The following is a 24810-nucleotide window of genomic DNA, read 5'->3' as shown; positions in this document are numbered from 1 at the left end:
TGAAATGCTATATCCATTTCAAAGAGCCTCTGCTTGTCTCCAAGGTCCTTAAAGCCGAGCTGGAGTCCCTCTCTAATCTGCTGTTTGCCTCATGCTCCCAGTTACGCGCCTGAGATCACAGTCAGGGGGTTCACTGGTTTTACCCACTTTGCTTGGGGACCCCAACCCCACAACTTCCCCTTGGTATGCACACTAGTGGCCACATGGTCTGCCTGAGGACCCAGAGCAACTGGTCATCTTGCTTTCAAAAGTCAAAACTAGATGGAATAAACAGAGAACCCGCTTGTAATTGTGTCTAAAAGGGCAAAGCACAAAGGCTCCTGCACAACAGATGGAGTTACCAGAACCCAAGTCAGCCTTGCCTCTGACCAAGAGCCTTTAGGAACCCCAGGGCATCTTGGGTAATGCACCTGCCTGCCGAGCCTCTCTATCAACTGCCTGTCCAAGAGTCCCAGGTGGCACAGACCTGAGAGAGATACCCAAAGTAAGGGCAGCAAGGATACAAGATTAAGAAGACCCCTCACTGCCCAGGTCTGAGTGTTTACAGCCCCTGGTACAAAAAAACCTCTATGGTGAACTCATAGGGCGAAGGCTCGAAGGCAGGGAATGGAAATGAACGGACACCAAAAGCAGTGGACTACCAGCTTCTACCCTTGGGTTTCCCCACTGTCCTGAGTGCCAAGCTCAGAGGTAGAGTCCAAGGAGAAGAGGGAGAGCCAGACATGTGACAAAAGGAACCAAGAAAAAGACTCAACAACCAAAAGCAAACTTAATCCACAAAGCACCTGGAGGCTGGGCAAAGGATGTACCTGTTTATGAGGTAAATTTTAGATCTGTCTCCCTGTGCCAGAAACTACAATAGCACTGTAAGAGCAGACTTCATGGGGGAATAAGTCAGCCCCTTCATTGGATGCCTGGGGGCTGTTTCCTTTGTCATTAACACTCCAAGTGTAACACAAAGCCCATGCAAGCTCTGGGCTACGGAGCACTAGGCTTTCCAGTTTCAGATCAAAGCCAAGAGCTCCCTAGGAAGCCCTGAGATTGCACAATGTACTGTCTCCTTCAAGGCAGCAGCTCGGAAAAGCCAGCGCCTTTCCCCAAGACTTAGCGCTCACTTCCTCCTGGCAAACAACTGGATAAAGCAGACTCTGCCTTTAGAGAACCGCCGATGCCTGTGCAGGCACAAGAGTGACATGTGTGAGTTATAAGCAAGCTTTCAGCCTGAAGGAGTCCCATCTCAAGAGCTCACAGCAGATTCATCCTGGGTAAACCTGCAGGCACACCCACCTGAAGGCTTCTGCATGCCTTCAGTGGAGAGAATGCTAACCACATGCTCCTGCATTTATTCCTCCATCACATCATCCACCAACCCAAGCTTCAGTCAGAACTCGGGATCTGCTCTGGCAATACAGGATGCCCCGGGAGAAAAAAAGATGCTCAGATCAGTGTCTTAAGTGTCTCCTCCAGCTCCAATTAGAAAGTAAGCAGAGCGGGAGGAGAAAGTATACAGTTAGCCTTGGGCAAAACCTTGTCTTCCTGTAACATTTAAAAGATGGTGGGGGAAAAAAAAGGAAAATAACCAATTTATGGGCCCACACCTCACTTGGTCACTGACAGGACCAAGTGTACCCTGACAATTTTTAGATCTGTTTAAGTGATAGGCTACTAAAATTTCTAGAAAGAAAGAAAAGAAACTGTGAGAACTGGCTCCATACTTTTCTAAAAGGCAGCCCAACCCCACTGGGTCTTCATTTGGAGCTCAGGAGGAGGTCACCCCATGTCAGGAACTGCTCCAAGGCCAGCCTATCACAGTGCTCATACCCACAACTGCTGTCCTGTCAGCTCCAGCTGCCTCCTCAGCTCCTGCATCTGCTCCCTCTCCCACACAGTTCCTTTGCTTAGAGGAGGCTCACACCATAAGCTACTGGGTTATGCCTTTCTCCATTTTCAAGCCACTGACCCTCAAGAAAGTAATTAGACAGAAGATAATTTCCCAAGTGCACGCCCCAAGGCCCTGCACAATCCACCCACCACACACCCTCCCCACAAATAATCCTCAAGCCGTCAGTGTTTCTGCCACCACAAGGCCACTCCACTCCCCATCTCCCAAAAATACACCACCTTTTCCTCGGAGAGTCTACCAGATCTTGTTCTAACTAGGGCAGGAACACATCCTTGTGCGAGCTGCATCTTACACAAGGACATCTAGCCAAAGGGACAAAGACAGAACAGGAGCTGAGTTCAGCCTCTAGTCTGCGTGCCAAGGACTGACTGACCTGAGGCTTCCTAAGGGAGGGACACCACTTTCTAACTTGCACTAAGATACCAAATGAGCTGGCACAGCTACTAGCCCCCAACACCTCTGCCTTGAATACCTTTTTTTAAAGTTAAAAATAGACACACACACACACACACACACACACACATTTCCCCCTTCTCTATGTAGCCTGGCTGTCCTGGAAGTCTACTAGAGCAGGCTGGCCTCAAACTCACAGAGATCCACCTACCTCTGCCTCCCACATGCTGAGATTAAAAATGTGTGCCACTATGCCTGCTTCCACCTTGAATACTTGATTGGGCTTCCTGCCTGTCATAGGTATAAACATCGGAAAGTAGCAAGGGAAACTGAAAATCCAAGACTCTACTGCCCAGGCTTCACACATCTATATAAATTACGGCACCACTGGGAACTGGAGACAAGGTTCCTTCCTGCACCCATACTGTAAATCTTTGTTAACTTTAGAATAAATGTAGAAGAGAATCTCATGTTCTTTGTAAGAGCACAGGGGGATTCTTTAAGGAGAAAGGCAAATACTTGGAATCCTCCAGGACCAAGAGCAACCACTGGAGTAACAGCTACAGTTCTCACTTTTCACACATTCTCTCCTGGGTGCTTAGTCAATTAAGGTTTATCCAAAGAAAATCCAAAACTACTCCTTATAGATCAGGTTTGTGCAAATGTAAATTACTTTCATATATTGTAAATCAAATCACTGACATAACAGTTAAGTCTCCGTGCACCGTTCTCCTCAGCTTAAAATTCCTCAAGACAAAACCTAAAACATACTGTAAAATCTTGCCACAAGACCCTTGCTTAATGACCAACCCGGCTGTTTTCATGTCTAGCCTCCAGCTATCAGCTCCGCAAGTCACGGATAAGCAAAACAGTGTGAAGTTCAACACAAAGCCCTGAGATGTTCATGGACATCTCTATGTCCTGGCCCTACCCATCACACAGGTGGCAAGCCACTCACACACACTCTCTCTCCCCTGTAGCTGTCCATCCTCTGGTTCCCCCAAACCTACCTGACTCATATCATCAGTGTTTTCCACATCCAAAATTACCTTCTAAATACTACTTCTAACAACCCTTCAGGCTTTAATGTCATTTCTTCAAAGAAATTTTCAGATTTCACACTCTCTGTAAACTTTAAACTTTTTGTACAGCTTTAATAGCAATGAAATTACTTGTGTACCTACTAAAGTTCAGAGTTCACGAGAACTCTGAACAGTGCTGGGCAGCCAGTAAGTACTGACTAACCCATTCACCTCAGGTACTTGATCTGTGCTGTCCATGAGATAAACAAAAGAATCAACACCCGTCCATCAGCCCCTTCAACCTTGAATGATGCTGGAAAGAACTGACATGGGTGTAAGTGTAAAATCTAAACCAACTTCATTAATGTTTTACTGTTTATTAAATGTTGATATATTTTGGATCTGTTTTACCAAATACATATGAAAGCTAATATTTTAGTTTTAAATGCAGTTAGCTGAAATGTAAAACAACAAATGTAAATGGCTTGTGTGGCCTGCATTACAGGCGTAGAGCGCCCTTCCTTTCCTGTGCTTGCTTCTTGCCTGAGTACAAGTATAACATTTTCTGAGGGAAGTGCCAGATTGGCCACACCTGGGTCCTGCAGGCTACCCTCCTCAACACGCTGGGGTGCTACCACCCGTCTCTAATGGGATCCATTCCTACATGCTTCCAGAGGAATTCAGTGAACAAAATAATGACAATCAGTCCACATTCTCTCAAAAGCCATATGCTGCTGACTTTTATAGCTAAGCCTTACTTAGAACTTTCTTAAAATGGAGTAAGATCTCAGGAGTGAACAAAAAAGGGGGCTGGGCAGGAGAAACGAGGTAACTCATTTTGGTAGGAAACAAGAAATAGTATAATCAGAATCTAGTCTGAGCTAGGAAAATAAAAAACAAAAAAGCAACAACTGTCCATCAGCCACTAAGATAAGAGAAAACACCTGTCACCAGCTAAGGAGCTCCAAATTAATCTAGAAAAAAAAAGAGTTCTCAGTAGGTTAGTTCCTTCTTCAGAAAACCTGTTAATCTACCTAAGCTCAACATGCCCACCCCCTAAAAACTTAAAATCTAGCCACATAGTCTATATTAACATAATGCTTTGGCTAATAATGCAGACATAAAAATTAACATTCAAGAACTTCAAAGTTGTGGTTGCTGTGGGAACCTTAATTCCAACTGCAGGGCAGATGCAAAATCCTGGGCTACTCCCAATCCTGATCAAATTGGAGATGTATATTGACTCTGTGCAATGAGGCACAGCCACAGTTACTGAGACAACCTCATTTTGGCATTTCTAAGCTTTCATGCATTTAAATTCTCAACCTTACCACAATACTGTTTGCTACATTAAATTGCCTCCTCTACAGTAAATGAGCAAATGAGCTGATTGGCCAGACACTGAAATCACCCATGCTGTATGTGTTTTTTATGCATGATCTGATTTAAAAGATAATCATGATATTTTGATTTTACTCTTACAGGCTTTCTATAAACTCCTTCACAAATGGGAACAGGGTTTGAATTCAGCTTGTAAATGCACTACACAACACATGTGTGCACAAAACAATGGACGAACAAATTGCACATCTTTAAAACCACAAAGGAAGTAAATAAAACAGTAGAGAATCCACAACTCTAACTTCAACCATGATCTTTAATTTCTAAAACCTGCTATCTGGCACTAGCTCTCCCCAACCCAAATGCCTAATTCTATAACCAGACAACATAAACACGTTATCAGAGGGAAATAATAGAAGCAAGAAGGATGGCCTTAAAAGCAAGATAGAACCAAACCCAAGAAAATAATCAACCTCAATCCTTCTCCCTACAAACTCTTGCCACAAACTGCCTTCCTATATGCTGAAGACCAACTCCTGTTGGAATTTCATACAAAGCACGATTACTAGAACTGACATACATACTCAAACTATACGGTCAGACAAGCACTTAATCTGCCCAAAGACTCAGCAGACAGTACAAAACAAAATAGGTAATACACTTAGCAGCACTACAAGAGGGGCAGGTTACCCCTAAGAGCACGTACACAAAGATTCAATTCCCCAGGAGCAAAACTGTAAGGAATAACCAAGCCAACAGGACCATCAAAAATGGGCCCTGTCACTATGTAAGTCAAATAGAGTATCTCCAGGTTATTCTCTCAGAAATACAGCATCTTTCGAAAATAAAGTTCGCCCACCCTCTCCCATACCCTAATCCTAGCAACTCTCCAGGCCCCTGGAGAGGAGTGCTGATAGTAACTATTTGAGATGGAACAGAGCAGAGGCAAACTACAGTTTGGGCTGCATGTAAAGGCTTACTAATGCTTACAGAATTTCAAAGACTAATCCTCTCCCATGTGGGTATCACGTTGAACTATTCTGACTTCTTCCCTCCTTCTGAAGTGCAATTGCTTCCTGAGTGATTCCAATGAAAAAGGGCCCTCAGGTCCATGCATCTGAACACCTGGTCTGGCTGGCTGGACTACTATGGGGGTTAGGAGGCACCGTGAGAGGTGTGCGTCACTAGGTGTGGACTGTGACATTTCAGAACCCCAGTCATGTGTGCACATTCCCACCACCCACAACTTCCCTGCGTGCAGTTCAAGAGGAGCTCACGGCACCCAGCTCCTGCCAGCATGGCTGCTTGCTGCCATGTTTCCACCAGGCAGACGCTTATCCCTAACCCACACCGCTGAGAAGCCCTTCCTTCCAGAAGTTGTCCAGGAACAGGAAGGCCACTAACACGAGGTTCCGGCCTCACCTGTGTGCTGTCTCCCTCCAGCCTTGGAGGCCGGATGCTGGACAGATGGATGGTCTTGTAGTCTCCAGAATTCAGCTTCACAACAATGGCATCGGCATTCAGAACCTGCATTACCTGGAGGAAGAGGACAAGAAGGTTGAAGCTGGCTTCCACAGTCCGCACCACACATCAAAAAGCCAAGCCCCCACAGGCAGACATGAAAGCAACAAAGTCAGAGAAAATGCACGATAATCAATTCCCAAAGACCTTAGAATGACCTCTCAATAAGACAGATACTGTTTCATTCATAAAGATGATCAGTCTTTATCTCTTGTGGCTAACAGCTGAAGTGTAATAGAAGTCTTGGTTTCTTTAAAAACTCAGTTATGTTGTTTTAATCTCAAGTGTGGGATTTTCGTTGGCTTTAGTTTGTCCACAGCTGATATGTCTCATGTGGGGTGTAGTCACGGCCATAGCCTACCACGTGCAGCACAGAGAGGCATGGCCTAGGGCTCCGAGGATGTAAACCTCAGAAAGAGAAGGTGTTGCATGTGGCACGTAGCAGTCTGAAGAGACCAAAAACGGATGGTGTAGCAGTTTGGAGGCTCAGAGATTTGGACGAGACTGCGTTTGCTGTTGACAGAGATTGGGATAGCCCTAAAAAAACCCACTGACCCTAAACAGCCTGGAGATGTAAAGGGGTTTGCAGCCCCTCTCCCCACTAACCCCCTCGCTCCAAACTAGGGTTGGGGGAAGGAGGTAAAGACGTAAATACCCTAAATAGAGTTTAAAAACGAGCACTGCACTGAAGGGCTGAAAATCTGAGCCAGATGCAATGAATCATGCCTGTACTCTAAGCCCTCAGGAGGCAGAGACAAGAGCAGCCTGACTGAGCCTGAGGCTGGTAAGGGCTATAATGTAAGGGCTATACTGTATCCAAAATGATACATCCAGGGCTAGGCAGTAAAAACCCTTGTCTTAATAAGAATAAAAACTTACACACACACACACAAAGTCCAATCTGTACTGAAAATTTTCTTGATGCAAATTTAAAACGAAAAATCAAAATCCCAACTCGATGACTCCAGTGAAAGAAGCAAGGGTTGGATTAGAAAAGGGAACCACTCTCACTTCATTAGAGAGAGCCCATATAAGATGCGTCAATGGAGAGCAGAAAAATCAAAGACAAGTGGAGGACAAAAATAACTGTCTTCTTAGCTCAGGGAAGAAGCTGCTCAGCTGTTAATCTCCCAGGCAGAAATATTAAATTGCTAAAGTATTACCTCAGCTACTCCAAAAGCTATCTTTTTAGAATGCTACTATGGACATGTCTGGTTTTGGACACCAAAAATCACGAACACTGCACCCTACTTTCGGCTGAAAAGGATTAACTTTCAGTCCTGGATACAAGGATAGTTATTCGAAGGGCGAAAGCACGGGTATTCTCTGTGAAGGTCAGCACGTTGCACTGGTGTGCAGACCGAAATACCATTCACACTGGGCAACACTGGGCCACCGCGGTGACCCGAGCCTGAGCAGCAGCCAACAGTTCCCCCGATTATACGCAGACCCTTGTTGCCAGGCTGCTTAGGGTCTTCCTCTGCTTCCTTAGCGTGCATTACAAAAGCTGGCTGAAGACTACAAAATATTGTCACCATCCACTCCATCTGCAGAGTGGAAATCAGACTCTTGTATGCTTCGATTAGGCCCCATCAGGAACCACCAGGAGGCTGAACTGCAGGTCATCTGCCACAGGAAGGAAAGACTGGGGAAGTTCTCTCTTCTTTTCCGCATGAAATAAAAGCACATGCCTGCTGCCGTGAGCGATGGCGCACTCGGAAGTGTCTCGGAGGAGGCTAGTTCCTGGAGGCCTAAGACTGCGTACAGCACAGCATACTCATTTGTCTGGAGACGCATCAAATGAGCTATTCTCTACTTCACATCCAACAGCCAGTCACACACCACAAAGAATAAAACTGCTCGAAGGCACAATCTTAAGAATGAGCAAAAAGCAAAAGCAAGTTAGAAAATATGCACAACAGAACTCGCAGCAGCTAATGGAAAGCAGTAACAGAAGCAGTGTGGAGAAAGGGCCAGTGGTCAGAAAGCTAATGAAGGGGCTAAACCAAGCTAAAGTAAATTAGAAATTGTCCCTTGTCTACTGTACATTGAGATTAACCTGCAACTCTGAAAGTGGCAGTCAGTGTCAAATGCACATAACCATTTCCTATGTCCTATGATCTGAGTCAAGAGAGCTAAACCCTAAAACCCAGAGTCAGAACCAGAAATAATTTTGGCCAGAGAAACTTGAAGATCAGCGGTAATAAAAATATATAATATGAGGTCAAACCATGGTTAGGGCTGGTTATCAGAACTCAGCAGTATCAAAAGATACAAGACCCTCCAAATCCAAAAGCTTCCTACAGCAATTAAAATCAAAACAAAAGCTCATAAGGTACTTATATACTGTCTAGAAGATAGAAATAAAAATATAGATTCAGTTACTGAAACCAAGAAATGCTTATGTCTGTTACCACCTACACACATTATAGCCAAGAAAATCTCATGTTAACAGACTACCTTCCCAAAGCTATCAACAGTGAACAGGCCCACACTGGAAAGGTTCAGTGACTATGTCTTGATCTTTCAAAGTCCTTCACGTGTTTGGAAAGAAAATGGGTGAGAGAACATCTGAGGGGCGTGAGCTTCATGGTGTAGCTGTTCTGCTATTCTAACTGCAAACCAAATAGAAGAAAAAAACATCCTTTAAGCCATATTAAGCAGAATAGCTACTATAGCCAGTCAGTAACTGCTTCCAAAGGAAAATAAGGTAATCTTCAGTCATCTCAAGTATGTACATCTCACAATATTTCCAAAACCTTACTCTTAGACAGATCTATACTTACTCTCAAACTCAAACTAACTCTTATTAAAATGTCAGTTGCCAAAACTATACAGAACTTCCTCATATCAAAGCACGGACAGTCCTGGCACGCAGACATGCTCAGAGAGCAAGGACACCAGGGCAAGTATCACAGTGTCACACCTTCCCCTCCGCTCCAGAATGTGACGATCTAAGCATCCTCTCTGACAAGGCTGGCATTCGTCACCCCTTAGAACATGTTAGCGACAGCAGCAAATGGATTCTTGAAGCTTAAATTTTAGGCCACAGCACCAGACTCTCTGCTTGGCATATCCCTGATTAGCAACCTCCTCTTCAGAGCTGTGCACTCCGACGCTGCCAAGGATACAAGGCTTAGCTTTTGGAAGAAGGGCAGGAGGGAAGGAAGGAAGGATGTGTGTGTTGGGGGGAGGGGTTCTAGTCCTCTGTAAACTGTGTCATTACTGCCCAGAAAACAAGCAACTGTTTACAGAGACATGGAAGAAATCATAAAACACTGGGTATAGACACACACTGTGCAGTAAGCAAAATGCAGAATGGATTCCTATCCAGAGCCTGCTCATCAGCTCAGTTATAGATCACACCTCAATAGTTACATTTCTCAGGGAGCTTTTCATCAAGATAACTAAAGTGTGCTCCCACTGCTCGCTTTCCTGACAAGCTAGAGATCTCTAACCAAGTCATCCTCGCACAGACACACCAAGAGCTCACCCAAGGCTCAGGAGCAGAAATCTATAAGGAACAAGTCACCATCTGGACTCAAGATTACATGCACTAAATCCAATTCCTTCCGCATCACTTGAAATTCCAGTAGTAAAGGGAAAATGGTTTCCTGATGGTAAGATAACAGTCAAGAGAACTACAAAGCTATGTCAGGGGAAAGAAACCATGGTCCTTTGGTTTGGCCCCCACAACGCTCACTGTGAGGCCAGGGGCTGCTGCTTTTTGGCCTCTTAGAGCCCTGCAGCATTCAGATGACCAGGCCTGGCAACAGCCTTCTGAGCTACAGTCACCCTCTAACAGCTACCCAGACACCCCAGAAGCAGCTCTAACGCTGCTACCAACCTTGGTACAGAAAGAAACCATATACCCAAACAGGGCTTCTCCAGGGATGACCGGAGAATGCCCTGTCATGAGGCCATCAGAAATAAAACACATGCCCTTCCGCTCGCTGATTTAACAGCTGCCTTTCTCCTGCACCCTAGGATCATGCACGTCTGTCACAAAAGTACAAATGCAATCAATCGTGCTTTAAAAAAAGCTTTAAAATCACAACAATATCCTGGTACAACCAAATACTGCCAGAGATAACAAGCAACTGTTTACAGAGACATGGAAGAAATCATAAAACACTGGGTATAGACACACACTGTGCAGTAAGCAAAATGCAGTAAGAGGAAACCACGTGTCAGATACAATTTCTGTGGATAACATCCCACAAACTACCTCACTGCTCCTCTAAACGAGCTAGGGCACAAGGAAAACAAGCAGAGTCTGAGAGGCTGAAAGAAGGCAAAATAAGCAAGTTTAATATTAATCAAAAATAAAAGGCATTACGAGAAATCTAAATAAAGGCTTTAATTAGTACCAACATATCAATACTGATTCATTAATTATGACAAATGTACCACGCTCACATAAAATACTAAAGGAGACTGGGGTGGCAATGGATGGTAACACATGGGCTTTTGGCATTATCCATTCTGGAACCATTCTAAGAATACTCCTACGAGTTTTCTAACTTTCATATGCACACTGACCTGCTGATGAAATCTTCTAACCGAGCCCTAGCCTAGCTGCACTAGAGGTTAGTGGTCCAAACCAGCTCCTCAACTTTCTTTTCCTCATGTAGGCTTTTAGAAAGGTCAGGCAAGTGACAAAGTTTTCATGTGTTTGTGTTCTGCTGTGTCTGTATGACTGCAGGAGAATATGCTGGCCAGCTGAGATCACAGCAAACATTAAGTTTCTTTGCTTAAAATTTTATCAAAGTGCCACTTCCATTCAGCACAAATCTAGAAATTAGGCTAAAAAAACAAATAGAGGGCATACAAATTTTAAGAGAATAATAAAAAATTAAATATTTTTGATAAATAAAGCTTACAAGACATATATAAAGAAAACCCAAAGATTCCACAAATAGTATTAAATCAACAAATGAATTAAAACAGTGGAATCAAAATCAGTTGTTTCTGTGCACTAACAGGAACATCTGAGTTCCATCCCCAACAGCAGCAGCAACATGCTTAACAGCAGCCAAGGAGTGAAAAAACATACAGTGCAAACTATGAAGTGCTGTTGCGGGAGCCTGACAAGCGCTTAGCAGGCAAAGTGGTGCCAGTGCAAGCATGAGGACCTCAGCTGAGCTCACCCCTGCCCCCACAGCACCCATGCAGAAAGCTAAGTGTGGCCGCACAGGTCTACAATCCCGGGCCTGGGAGGCAAAGAAAAGCGCACCCCAGGAGTTCGCTGGTTGGCTGTTTTCCCTGTGATGAGTCACCCTCTGGCCTGCACGGGCACAGCACACATTCACCACACACACTGACAAAAATGCTAGACAAGGAAGATAAATGGAAACACATCCCATGGTTATGAATTAGAAGATCTAATAGTGCCGATATGTCAATACTATTTTTGCTGCATTGTTTATTGGTTTGATTTTATCAATTTGTAAATTTAACACAATCCTATCAAAATCTCAAATGTGATTACTTTTGCTTTCTTTTAAAATGCAGCGTTTCCTAAATTTGTATGTAATTGGTGCACAGACTATGTGTGATACTGTTGTCAAATTGACAAAATCTAGAACCAACCCAGAGATGACTCCCAGAGCACGCCTGCAAGGCATCTGTCTAAGTAGACTGGCTAACTGCGGTGACAAGATCCCAAACCAGAACCATCACCACCGCCACCACCAGCCTTGGCCCTGGACCCACTGAGGAGGAGAGGGGCACCGGGCATGGGGACCCACGCATTCATTGTTACCTTTGTGACTGTGGATACAGTAAGACCAGGCCCCTCAGGCTCTGCAGCTACAGCTTCCTGCGTGACGCACTGCCGCTAAGTAAACCTCCCAGTAGCTGCTTCAGCCAGGGCGCCTCATCACAGCAAGAAAAAGAAGCCAGGAGAGAGATGGGTAGCAGAAGCAGGGATGTGGCTGTGATAACATGACTGTGCAGTTCCTCGGCCACTGGAAATACTTTGTGGCTAGAATATGGAAGACTTTAGTACTCTAAGCAAGAAGGCCAGTGAATGCTACAAATATTCCTCCACTGTTTTCCTGACTGCGAATGCAACATAACCAACACGTCAGCTCCCACTACCTCGCCAGCTCCCACTACCTAGCCAGCTCCCACTATCTAGCCTTCCCATCCACCGGCTGTGTGTTCAGCCATGTGCTCTTTCTCCAAAAACTGTTTTGTCAGAGAACTTTCTCACAGTGATAAAAAACAAAGTAAGAAAGCAAGCCAATCTGTGTGCATTGTTCAAGTTTTCCGACATGTACTTCATAAATGACCACTCAGACAGTTTTACACTGACTGATTTTGCCTTGCAGAAATTAAAAAAAAAAAAAAAACTGTAATAAAATTCACAGCAGATCTCAAAGGACATCAAATAGGTAAAAGAACAAAACTGGAAGGTGCATGGGTCTCTTTCTCAAAACAAGACTATAAATCTACAGCACAGCAGCCATACAGTACTGCCATAAAGACTTAGGATTCAGACCAGGAGAGAAACGCAAACATGAACCTTTGCTATGTGGTCAAATGGCTATTGACAAGGATGGAAATTCAGGAAGTGGGAAAAGACAGTCTGCAGCGGACCATAAAGGAAGCCAGAGGCACGAAAGAATGAGCAGGAACCACACTAAAGATCGATTCAAACCAAATCCATGATTTTTTAAGGTTTTAAAAATCTTAAAAGAAATGGGGGAGGGGGAAGAATCACTGTTATGGATCTGGCAATGATCTTTTAGATTAAAAAAAAGGTAAACATAATAACAAAAATAGCTAACTACATTGCCTAAAAAATTAAAAATAAACAAAAACAAAAAATGTGCACCCAAAATTCAAAAGTAAAAGGCAACCCCCAAAATGTGAGACGGCATTTCTAAACACATCTCTGGCAAATACCCAGAATGTTTGCAAAATTTCTATAACTCAACAAAACCAAGCAGTCCAATTAAAAATGGACAAAAACCCTGAGTTCAATACCCAGCACTGAAAACAATTTTTAAAACTGAACAACAGGCAAAGAACTTACACGGACATTTCCCTGAAGCAGGCTATACAAACAGAGGACAAGCACAGGAAACATCACAACACCACTTATCATTAAGATTACTGTAAAGCAAAACAATAGTGAGACGTCATGGTAAACCTATGGGGATGAATTCTCCAAGAAAATAGGCTAAGGCAGGGATCTCAGAAACACCGAAACAAACATCTGTAGCTGTCATACTGAGTGACTCTTGAACTGGAAGCGAAGCAAAAAGTGATTGGGGCAAAAAATAGTTCCACTCTAACTAAACGATTCCATTTTAGCAGATCCATGCTGCATCCACAGCTACCTTACAGCTTGGTCTCTGATGCTGGCCTCGGCTGCCCATGCCAGCCGACTACCTGAGCGCTCAGGTAAGTCTCAAAGGATGAGCTTGAAGGAAGGAGTCTTCGTAGCTCTACATCTTTTCAAAGCAGTTTGGGTGGTGTTTGTGCTACCATCAGAGAACTAGCATGAGGTCTCTAACAGGCAGAGCACTGAGAAGACAGCACTTGGGGACACGCTCTTCCCCCTCCCCCCAACAATGCTATTCAGGTCTGTGAAATCTGCAATGCCCACAGATCCAGCAGTGGGGACAGGGAAGCCAAGCCACGTGCTCAGGGGACCATATGGCTACAAACTGCACAGATCAGCTAAAACGCCACAGGGAACGCAGGCAGGGAACTGGCAGGCCACGAGAGGCACAAAAGTCTCAGGCAGGCTCAGCTAATTGCTGTGAAGGGAACATGCTTCTCTGCTAACCTGGAGAGACAAGGAGAGCCCTCCTCTGCATTTCTCTCTTGGAGAGACAAAAACTCCTTAAGCAGATGACGGAAACCAATCTCTAACAGACCACATGTATCAAAAGAATCCCTAGCTGACTTTCGGATTTCTCACAGTGAACCACTTGACCGGTTCCCAGAAACAAACTCTCAGACCCAAAAGCATCTTGTTGAAGAGGTCAAGCGTTAGCCTTTGAAAGGACTGTAGTTATTTTGGCGTCCTATACAATTAAGCTCCTTTAAAACACAGGAACTGTAGAAAAAAAAAAAAAAAAACGTCATTTGGGGTTGACTGGTGAGGCCTGTGGGTGTGAGGGCCCCAGGGCCATGAGAACCTTTGTTAGAGTTCCTTGAGAACTTACTGGACAGTAGCACACCTTCTTTTGTGTGTGTTTGGGGGTGGAGGGATTGATAATGGACCTAAGGATTGAACCTAGGGCCACAAACATGCTTGGCAACATTCCACCACTGAGCTCTATCTCCACCTCTTAACAGTTTCAATTGTTTAAAAATGACTTCTGAGTTACAGCTGGACGAGTTACAGCTGGACGGGAGGGGAGGGTTACAAAAAGCAGGGACCTGCAAAGCCTAACATATAATCTACAGTGTTCCTTTCAGAAGAAGTTGGCCAATCCTTCTTCAGGCTCATATTAGGCAGAAAACAAGCCTCCTTCTTTCAGCTAATACTTCTGAAGACCTATTTGCAATAAGTTCCAATTGCCTCTAAGGAAGTACCTACCACTTACAGACACTCACTACACTTTCTAAATATGGGGAAATTACCAGCTTACATGAAGAGCAACCTTCTGGAGACTGGTTAAATAAAGTATGGTAGGGATGCACAATGGAATATTACATACCAATTACGGAAGTTGATCCAAGCACTTATTTTGTGTTCCTTCTCTAAACAATCATTTTTTAAAATAAAAAAATTAAAGGATGTGTTTAACCCACCTTTTCATCTATATACATAAGTTCAAGAATATAAAGATAATCAGAGAGACAAATACTGCCATAAGCTCCTAAAAGCCAGGAGGCAAATGGATGAATATCTGAGTCCACAGACTTCACAGAAGACAAATCCTGAGGCAGAAGTGAGGACAGTGAACAGAGACCCAGTGCCCTAGCTCTAGCTGTCCAGAACGACTCCAGAACGACCACACCAGGCACAGAACACTCGGAATGGCTTCAAATCTCTGAAACAGCCGCTAGATTTCAAGACATATGCCCAAAATCCACATACAGTTTCAATGCTTATAACCTAGTATAGTAAAACCTTATTCTTGCACAAGAGACAGCCAAGGTCTATCAAATAGCTGAGGGCCTTTAATATGAAAAATAAGGTACCAAAATAACCAACAGAGGGACACAAAGAACACGAAGAAAAACTGCAAAATAATTAAAGGTAATTCTTCAGAGAGCTAGGATATGACCTGAAACACATTCTAGATGTTTGATTTTAAAAAGCAATAACAGAAGAGATGCATTCAAAGAACAAATGAAATTCTTAGAAATAAAAGAAGTAAGGGAGGGGGTCATGCACCCTACAGTCCCAGCACTTTGGAGGTTGAGGCAGAAGGAGCGTAAGTTCAAGGCAAGATACAATACAATCTTCATCTCAAAAACAACAATAAAACTTTTTTAAAGACAAATAACGTAAGATGGAAAGATCTAAACACTAGTCACAAAGTACAGCATCCAAAGAGAGGAGTTCTGGGAAGAGAAAGGACAGAGAAAATAAATGAAAGGTAATAAGGCAGTTTAAAAGAAGAAGACTTAAAATGGAAGGTCTAAACCCAGAAGCAGAGTATTACATCATTATAGCGTGTTGGTAATTCCTTCTAGAAAGAAAAAGACTGATACATGCATGGGAAAAAAAAATCAGAATCATTTCAGATCATCAAAAAATAAAAGGAAAACCAAATGACAAAAGCCTAGGAAATTAAGGAAACTAAAAAGAGAAAACTAAGTGAGAACTAAGCAATATGGTATCAATGGGGATATCAGTGGGATACCAATGCGATATTCTGACACGCATCCCACTGGATTATTAACTGAGTGTAAATGAAAAACAGGGATGAATGGCTTTGGAAATTCACCTCAGGTAGTCTGTTAACATGAGGTTAGGAAACAAGTGTGCTACCAAAATGATGAGCAAATCATCAAGAAAAGGCATCAGAATACAGCAAGCAGTCCTGATCTGAGAGCAGGGCAAAGAAACCTAAGACAGTGGCAGAGAAACCCAAAGATAAAACCCACAGTGGGGAAAGGGTCGTCAATCAGTCCAGCTGGCACTGCCCAGCGTTTAAGACAGAATTACTCAAGGTGAAATTAGCAAACTAAATGAATGTTTTAAGTCAAAATTATACAGGCAGAGAATCTGTGAGTTGAACCAATAACATGTGTAACCTATATGCATGTAAATGTTATAAAATAAATCAGTAACTCCAGCGATAACAAAAAGTATTGGAAATGAAGACTAGCTTTACTATGTATGTAATATAGCTTTTAAAGTAATCAGCATTTACCAGGGAAACTGACAATTTACACAAAGCCATGATCATACTGGAAAAACAGGGAAGAACATGTGTGTGCCCGTGTGAATACTGGCGTTTGAATGCACAGTCTACGTCCATTTTCTCCCACGAAGAATGAAGGACAGGCGCTACGCTTACAAAGAAGAGGGAATGACAAACACACTGTGTATTCAGAGATACGAAAGGGCAAATGTTAAAGTGGTTGGCATGGCCACGCATGGTGCCACAGGCCTGTAATTGCAACTGGGAGGTGGAGGCAGAAGCACCAGGAGTTCAAATCACACCCACAGCAGAATCTGTCTCCAACAAACGAAGCGACTGCCAATCTACAATGCCCCAGAACACTGTTCCCTTTCGGGACCATTCTTTCTTCCTGAGGTAACTGCCTGGACGCCACATGGAGGCTCTCCAAGCAGATGAGTGAGCAGCACAGCTGGAGTGTGTGGGTGTGGTGCCCCTACAGTCGGGACACGTGTTGGGCTGTTGCATTGACTCGGCAGGACCATCACTGGTGATGATCTTGAAGGTTATACCCACTGGTGGTGCAAAGCTGACCTGAACTCCCTGCTTCCTGCTCCTGCCGCTGTGCAGAGCTCTGCCAAGTGCCACCCACTCCATGGATGGAGCTGTTGCTGGGACCTCGCCTTCCCAGCAATGACACCATTGGCCAAAAAGCAGCACTCCTCCTGAAACTGCTTCTCGCAGACATTTGGTCACAACGATGAGAAAGGTGTGGAATACCATTGGGTCTCATGTAAAGAGCCAAATAATAAATATTTTGTGCTTTGCAAGTTAGCCAACAGCAGCTACAACTACATATCCCATTAACAATCCGATACTGGGATACAAAGAGAGCCACGAGCAAGCATGGCAACACACAACTTTCACTCCTAGCATTTGGGAGATAAAGACAGATGGATGTCTGTGAGCTCAAGGCCAGCCTGGTGTACATACAGAGTCCCAGGTCAACTAGAACTACAACAGAGACTCTGGCTCCAAAGAAGAAACAAGAGCCACAGACGATGCTTCAACAAGTCCACATGGCTATACCTGACTTACTCATGACAGCCAAAAAGAAGTGCATATAAACTTTACACGCCACATAACGGTCTTTTTCTTTAAAACTCATAAGCCATGCAGTCCTGACGGCAGTGCCATATCTGGCGCAGGGGCCCATGCTTGGCTAGCTTTGAGGGAGGCGGCATAAACAGCCTAGTGGCGAAGCAAGAATATTCAAGAGGAATGTGTGTTTTCCTTACCTTCTCTGTGCCGTAGTCCACACAAAAGTGATACTCAAGAATTTTTAAAATTCAAGAAAATATAAATTCTTTTTTCTATTCAATTTTTTCTAAATAGGCTTCTATTCAAATGGCCTAAATTTAAATCAACTTTCTACATAGACTGTTATCCTTCATAAATCTCACTTCAACAATTGTTATAAATAAAATTTTGTTGTAGTGATTAAAACACTTATTTTGTTAAAAACAAAACCCAGAAAGCAAAAAATCCTGGATATAAAAAGTAGAAGAAATGTTTCAATAGCCACATCATCATTTTCAAGTTGACAACATAGTTACATTTAAAATATGTGCCTGTAATCCCAGCATTGTTAGGCAGAGGCATGATAATGGCAAGTTGGAGGCTATGTGGAAAACATGATGAGACCCTGTGTCAAGTACATACATACATACATACATACATACATACATACATACACATGTACATACATACATACAACATATACACAGACACAAACAAATGCAAGGCTATTAGCTCATTCATTTTACTTCATCAGAATTCAGTCTTTACTAGCAACCCCTTAGTTGCCCAGTCAGTAGGATCTGCTAGGAATAGGGCAGGCCAGGGGACATTTCCAAGTCTCACCAACATCACTGGTACCACAGTCTCTCAGTGATGTTAGCAAACTGAAGACCCATTTCTCTGCGGGGTAGATAGTCATCCTTTGTATAGATACATTCTTACTTACAGGCCAGGTAAACAAAACTAAATGAGGTTCAGGATGGCAAAGCAGCCAGTTTCCAAGTGCACAACTGTACATTCCTCAGAGAAAGGAGGCAAAGGTCCATTGTGGTCTACTTCAAGGTATAGAAGATTCACTGGGGACTATGTCCCCATGGACAAATGCTGTTCATGGCTACTAAGGAGAGTAAGTACTATCACCTAACAACTACTCACATCTACTAAGGAGGGGAAGAGGCTAGATGAGCTCTGTAACCTACTTGAGCATGGAGAGAGAGAGGGAAGAAGGAGAAGGGAGAAGAAGAAGAAAAAGGGAGGAGGGTGGCGACAGAGGGAGAGAAAAAAAGAAAATCAATCAGGCAATGCCTCAGAGTCTTTGCAAAAATTTCACAATTATAAAGTAGTTTGGGGATTCCTCAAGCTGACAGTGCCACCTAGTGACTTTCCAGCTTCAGCTCCTGGTTACCTAACAGAGACAGACACTGTCCACAAATACGGTTATTTAACCACATTTTGCCTATAAATACACAAAAACCACTAGTGCCTCTTAGCAAAAGCAAATATACACTGACAACTTCATAGGATTTAGGAAAGCATGGAACTCTGCCGCTCCAATTACTGACACCTTAAAAAGAAAATCTTTTGCCCAGTACTGGTAATATAACCACTTAATCTATTTAACAGCTCTAGTTCCCTTGGAAGCAAACAATCCACCCCAAGGCACATCAGCCAGTAAAGAATTCAAGGCAGGGAAAATATTGAAACCACAAGAGTTCCAGAGAGAATAAAAAGAAAGCTGTGGACACAGGAAATCCCAGAGTGCCAGTTACAAAGCAAAGCAAACAAAAAGATATCTCAAGTATGAGAGCTATTTTCTATAAGCAGTGCCCACAATATTAATCCAAGAACTTATAGCAAACTTGTGCTAATTCACAATGAGAAACACAACACACACACACACGCACACGCACATGAACACATGCACGCACTTGGTGGAGAAGGCTCCTCTTGAAATAGTCAAGAGCTACAGCATCTCTAACTATTCAGCTCCTTGCGTCATATCTGGCTGGCCATGTCCTCTCTGTGTATCAACATGCTGAGAATGACTCACCTTGGCAACGAACTGCTTGTCCTTTTGGTCCAAATTAGCAGTGGGAGCCACATAGTCTCTCCATATTCTCAGCCTGCGCTCCTTGGCAAACCTGGCAACAAAGTAAGGTTGCAAGATCATTCACAGACCAGTCCACTGCACTTGAGGCAGCAGCATCACAGACCAGGTAGAGCAGAAAATCCTACTAATCTACCCTGTGGAAAGATCCAGAGAAGACGGACCATAGTCAACCCAGAACACAGCCTGATACAAATATAAAGTGCACAGCAAATAGAAATTAAAAAGCCAGGTGATGGTGGCTCACGCCTTTAATTCTATCACAAGAGAGGCAGAGGCAGAAGGATCTCTGAGTTTGAAGCCGGCCTGATCTACAGAGTGAGCTCCAGGACAGCCGAGGCTACACAGAGAGACGGTCTCAAAAAATCAAAAAGAAAAAAATGAATTTGCATAGTAAACTTATGAATGGCCAACTGAGATCCTGGTACGCAAGTGTTAGCACTCGGAGAGTCCATCTAAATAAGTCTTTGGTTTACCTAGTACCTTCTGAGTGAATACTATAAAACAGGCGCAATTAGTCCCTTAGAGATACACATGAAAACACTTTTATGAGTCACAGCCCTGCCTGATGCCATCTGAACTGTAAGGTTATCAGCTATTGGATTCAACTCAGAAAACATCAACGTCGCGCGTCTAAAGTGTACTTGAAAAACGGACAAAATCTGCAGACTTTCATCAATAAAAGTCCAAAAACCATGCTGTCAGGAATTAATTTCAAAATACTAAGCCCAGTAGATTATTTTCAGAGTCAGACCAAGAGTAGAAAATTGAATATGTGCAATGATTAAAAAAAAAAAAAATCAATGAACAGCTGTCTTCAAGTATTTATGAGTAATTGGATGCGTGTGCAGTGGGAAAGAAGCATTATTTCTGAGAGCAGTATTGCAGCCATTCTTTCAGCAGCACTAAAATAGAAAGAGACAAAGAAGGATGTGGTAGTTGTACAATACATAAAGCATTTCCACAGAGAGCATGTAATTGTGCCCACAATACAAGCAGCTCAGATACGTGACGCAAAACAGCAGCCAAGCAATCATACTCTGAGATATGATTTGCATTCTCTGTTTTGTAGTGACTCTCTCTATAGTCTCCTACTGATGTTACAAACCACAGATAATATTTTAATTGTACTCACTTTCTTCAGAGACAGACAGGAACTTAAAAAAAAAAAGCCAAGAAAATTTATCAACCGAAATGACAACTTAGAACAGTAATGAGTAGAAAATAGAAGTTTCTGAACCAAAGCAAGCAAGAAAGAAATTGAGCATCACAGAATAATCACAAGTATTTGGAATACTTTACCTACAAGACTGTAACATCTTTCCAATTTTATTATGGCACAATATACAACTTTTGAAAAATTAAGTAATCCCTCTGGCTTTTCACCAAACAATATACACTTGTCCGATCTCTTATCAAGTGGCCCCAATTAAAATACCTCTCCAGAAAAGGGTGCAAGTGTCTGTGCGTACAGGCTCAGGAGGATGAGACTGTCCTCAGAACAGGCCTCGCACACAGCGCCAGTCACTCACTTGTTCTGTCACTTGTACATCGGATCGGCAAAAGGCAAAGTAACAACACCACTGTGATGCTGGGCTCTGAGCTAAGGTTTCACGCCAGGAGACGAGGCATCTCCACCGTCACAGTCCTCTCCCTCAGCTCACCACTGTCCTGGAACTGGAGGTTCAGGGCTGATGGGGTTCTTCCCCATCAGGTACTCTTGGGACCTGCTTTTATTTGCCTCAATCTATCCCACCAAACATCGGGCCATACTTAACCTGGGGCAAGCCACTTCAGGATGTCTGTATTCATGACTTCTGGAAGGCTATCTCCACGTCAGAAATGTATTTGCACTTGTGACTAAAACGCTGGGGCAATCCGCCCACATGCCCTGGTACCTCCTAGCTTAGGACCCCCGGCTCTACCTCTCCATCACAGCTCTAAGCTCGCCGTTTGGGAGCACCCGATAAGCAATCTATTCCATCTATTTCAGACACCTAAAACATGGGCCGCTTAAGAGGGGACCCTGGAGAAAAATGACCAAAAAAAAAAGCGTTTAAAAAGTACATCAAGAAAGGAATATGGGCTAGAAAGACAGCTCAGCAGGCAAAAGTGCTTGCCACCAAATCGGATGGCCTGAGCTCAGTCCCCAAGGCCCATGGGCTAGAAAGGAAGAACCAACAACACAAGCTGTCCTCTCACGCCCGCGCAGCATGGCATGGACACTCACATACGTGTACAACCTGAACCTAAAGTTAGTGTGCGTCTCTCCATAGGATAGCCCAGGCCATCCTTCTCTTGGTGTTTCCAGCTCTTTCCCTGCAGCCCTGAGTGAGGAGCCCTGGCAGCCTTACCTCTCTGCAGCCCGCAGCTTCTCTGCGCCCCGGGTGTAAACTGCAATTGACCAGTCCACACAGCGTGCAAAGCCTTCCTTCAGGAGGAGTTCGGTGATGTTACCATTCTAGGAAACAAGGCACAGGAGAAGACAGACACCAATCACACAGCGCCACACCAAGAAATCACTGCTCTGGTCCTCACGGAGCTGACACAGCCACCAGCTGGCTGGGACCTCCGTTTGTATGCAATAGGAAAAAGTAGTTCTAACTGGGACCCACACCTGAGACACAGGGTGCCACTGTGGGGCTCCTCAGCAGCCTTCCCCTCAGATCCCAACGGCCCCGGGCACAGCAGCTCTGCTTAATAGGGGCACAATAAATGTTAGTGGCACTGAGCGGAACTAGCGCTTCTTGGGGGCAGAGGAGGATGTGAATCTTCACGAGAGATTATACATTCTTCTCTCCCCTTCAAATGAGCAGGGAGCTGGGGAACACACTTAGTGGTACCAGCGCAGCCACATTTTGCCTGGTGAACAATTCATATTCTACTGTGACATGCAGCCACAGGGCACGGTCAGAGAGCCAGTGCTCCAGAAGAGACAGACATGGCCCTGGCACCCTGCACACAAGCCTCACAGCCTTCAACAGCTGCCATCGTGGGAGTCACCTATCTGGAAAAGCTAACAGTAGATTAGCTGTGTATTGCATCGCCATTACAACAGCGAAAATCCACTTCGTTCTTACAGCGCAAGGTCATTTCTTGTGCAAGAAGAGCACATCCATCAAGTGCATCACAGGGTCGACCTCCAACAACCAAACTACAACATTAAAACAAGGTTTTAAAAGTCCCCCAAAATCCTAGTTCCCACTCAACACAGAGATAGGGAGTAACTGGTTGATGATGAGGACATGGGAAATCACTTTTCCACATGTCTCGTCCTCACTGGACTCCAGGAGAGCTGGAGACTTTTCCACTACATATAAAAACCCCCCGGTCCCACTCCCCACTTCTGCAGAATGTGGACGCCCCCAGCCTTCCACTGGCAGCTTCCAGACTCAAAGAGTTTCCTGTATGAAGCCAGGAACATTTGAGATGAACTTCCTAAAAGGTCAATGCACTGATTTGCACAACACCATATGACAAATGGTATCTGTACAGAAAAGGCTCCCAAGTCATTAGATAATAAAATCCCAAAAACAAAAGCCAAGATTGGGAACAACGTTGCACAGAGAGGGAGCAGCAAACTGAATACATAGCTGACCCATCAAGCCCAGGCTGCCCTGCACACTCACGGGATGAAGGATGGTACCCAGAATGTTCTGATTGTGGCAGCTTTCCAGAACGATCTGAACATCTCTCTGAAGCAGTCGCGACTCAGTGAAAAACTTGGCTTCTGCAGCAAAAGGCTCTGGAGTTTCGCTACCATCTGGTTCTCGGCGGAAAGTTGGGCACTAAAGGAGAGTAAGGATGGTGAGCAGTGCGACCAAATGGAGAGTCTGATGACCTCCACCCACACCAGGCTTCCAGGGCCACGAGGACCACAGCCTCAGCTCAGGGCGTCCTCACAGTGTCCTCTTCAGACCATCTGTAAAGCACCAGACTGGTCAAGCGTCCCGTTAAAGGCAAAGGAAACATACCACATGGGAAGGAGCATTTTTACTTCCTTTGAAAACGTCCCCCTTATCCAGAAAGGATCTGGTGGTACCTTGCTCTCAATCACTGATTTTTTTTTTTTTTTTAACACATAGGGTGCTGTTCATCAATTCAATTCGTATCTAGCAAACTTCAGAACTACTCATGTCCCGCTCTTCCTACCTTCACGTCTCCAACAGTGTCCTACACCAAACACACCTTGTTACATCTAATGGAACTGCCTCACGATGAAGCATAAGCCAAAATAACCAAGAAGTACTCTGGACAATGGCTCACAGTAGGAAGAAACATAGATCCAAAGTCCCCAGGTTAAAAAAAAGATCTACCTATCACGGACACGCCCACAAATCCCAAACACACTGTGCAGCACAGCATGTGGCCTAACCTTGATCCCGGACAGCATGACCGTAACGAGGTAATGATCTGGGAGCAGCAGGGCCCGGACCACACTGCCGTCTCGAACATGCTCGATGATAGCTGAGTGACGGAACAAACATTTTTGATGATCAGAGAATGTTGTTCCAGAGTTATACAATAGGCAACCTGTTTACATCTAACTCATCTCCTCTCCCTCCCAAAAACCTGAGAAGCCTTCCTCACAGATTCAGGAAGGTTCACATAAATGAGTCCAGGAGAACACAGACCAGACCTGCTTCTCTGTCTTCTGAACCTACTAAGACCTCACAAAACTCTATTCTCCAAAATCTAGGATGCTCACAAAATAGCTTATAAACCATATTGATCTTGCTTATATTTTTCTAAACCTATAGTCAGTAAGGGCCCAAAGGAGCAAAAGCCACATAGCATATAAATGTTTATATATATATCTATATATACATGTATATGAAATATATGTTTCTACTTCCAAGTTTCGGGGTTAGTTTAAGAAGCCTTGAGAGAACAGAAACTACACAACATGCAAAATACTAACAACTTTGCTCAACAACAGTACAAGGCTTGCCTCTATGATACATGACTGCAGTAAGCTTTGTGAACCAATTCAAAGCCCCTTCCAAAGAAGCACGGTGTTCTCTGACCCTTAAGGATTCCCTCTGGATACTAAGTAAGCAAAACAAAGGCTCACTGGATCTTATAAACCCCAAGAATCAAAGAGAACAAACGGAAAGAAAGACA

The 24810-nt window shown here is 44.0% G+C and overlaps 1 protein-coding gene across 1 annotated transcript in view; it reads right to left on the bottom strand.

Moving 5' to 3' along the window:
* Snd1 (staphylococcal nuclease and tudor domain containing 1) overlaps nt 1-24810 on the bottom strand; it is a 399985-nt gene that overhangs the window by 336146 nt on the left and 39029 nt on the right. The window contains exons 6-10 of the mRNA XM_060374009.1: nt 24062-24153; nt 23316-23474; nt 22041-22147; nt 19630-19720; nt 6082-6195 (exon numbers count right to left, since the gene is read on the bottom strand). Of these exons, the coding sequence (XP_060229992.1) occupies nt 6082-6195; nt 19630-19720; nt 22041-22147; nt 23316-23474; nt 24062-24153 (563 nt within the window). The remainder of the gene's footprint in view (nt 1-6081; nt 6196-19629; nt 19721-22040; nt 22148-23315; nt 23475-24061; nt 24154-24810) is intronic.

Source organism: Meriones unguiculatus, chromosome 21 (assembly GCF_030254825.1).
Source record: "Meriones unguiculatus strain TT.TT164.6M chromosome 21, Bangor_MerUng_6.1, whole genome shotgun sequence".
Taxonomy (NCBI): Eukaryota; Metazoa; Chordata; class Mammalia; order Rodentia; family Muridae; genus Meriones; species Meriones unguiculatus.
This window is presented reverse-complemented; position numbering and strand designations above follow the sequence as displayed.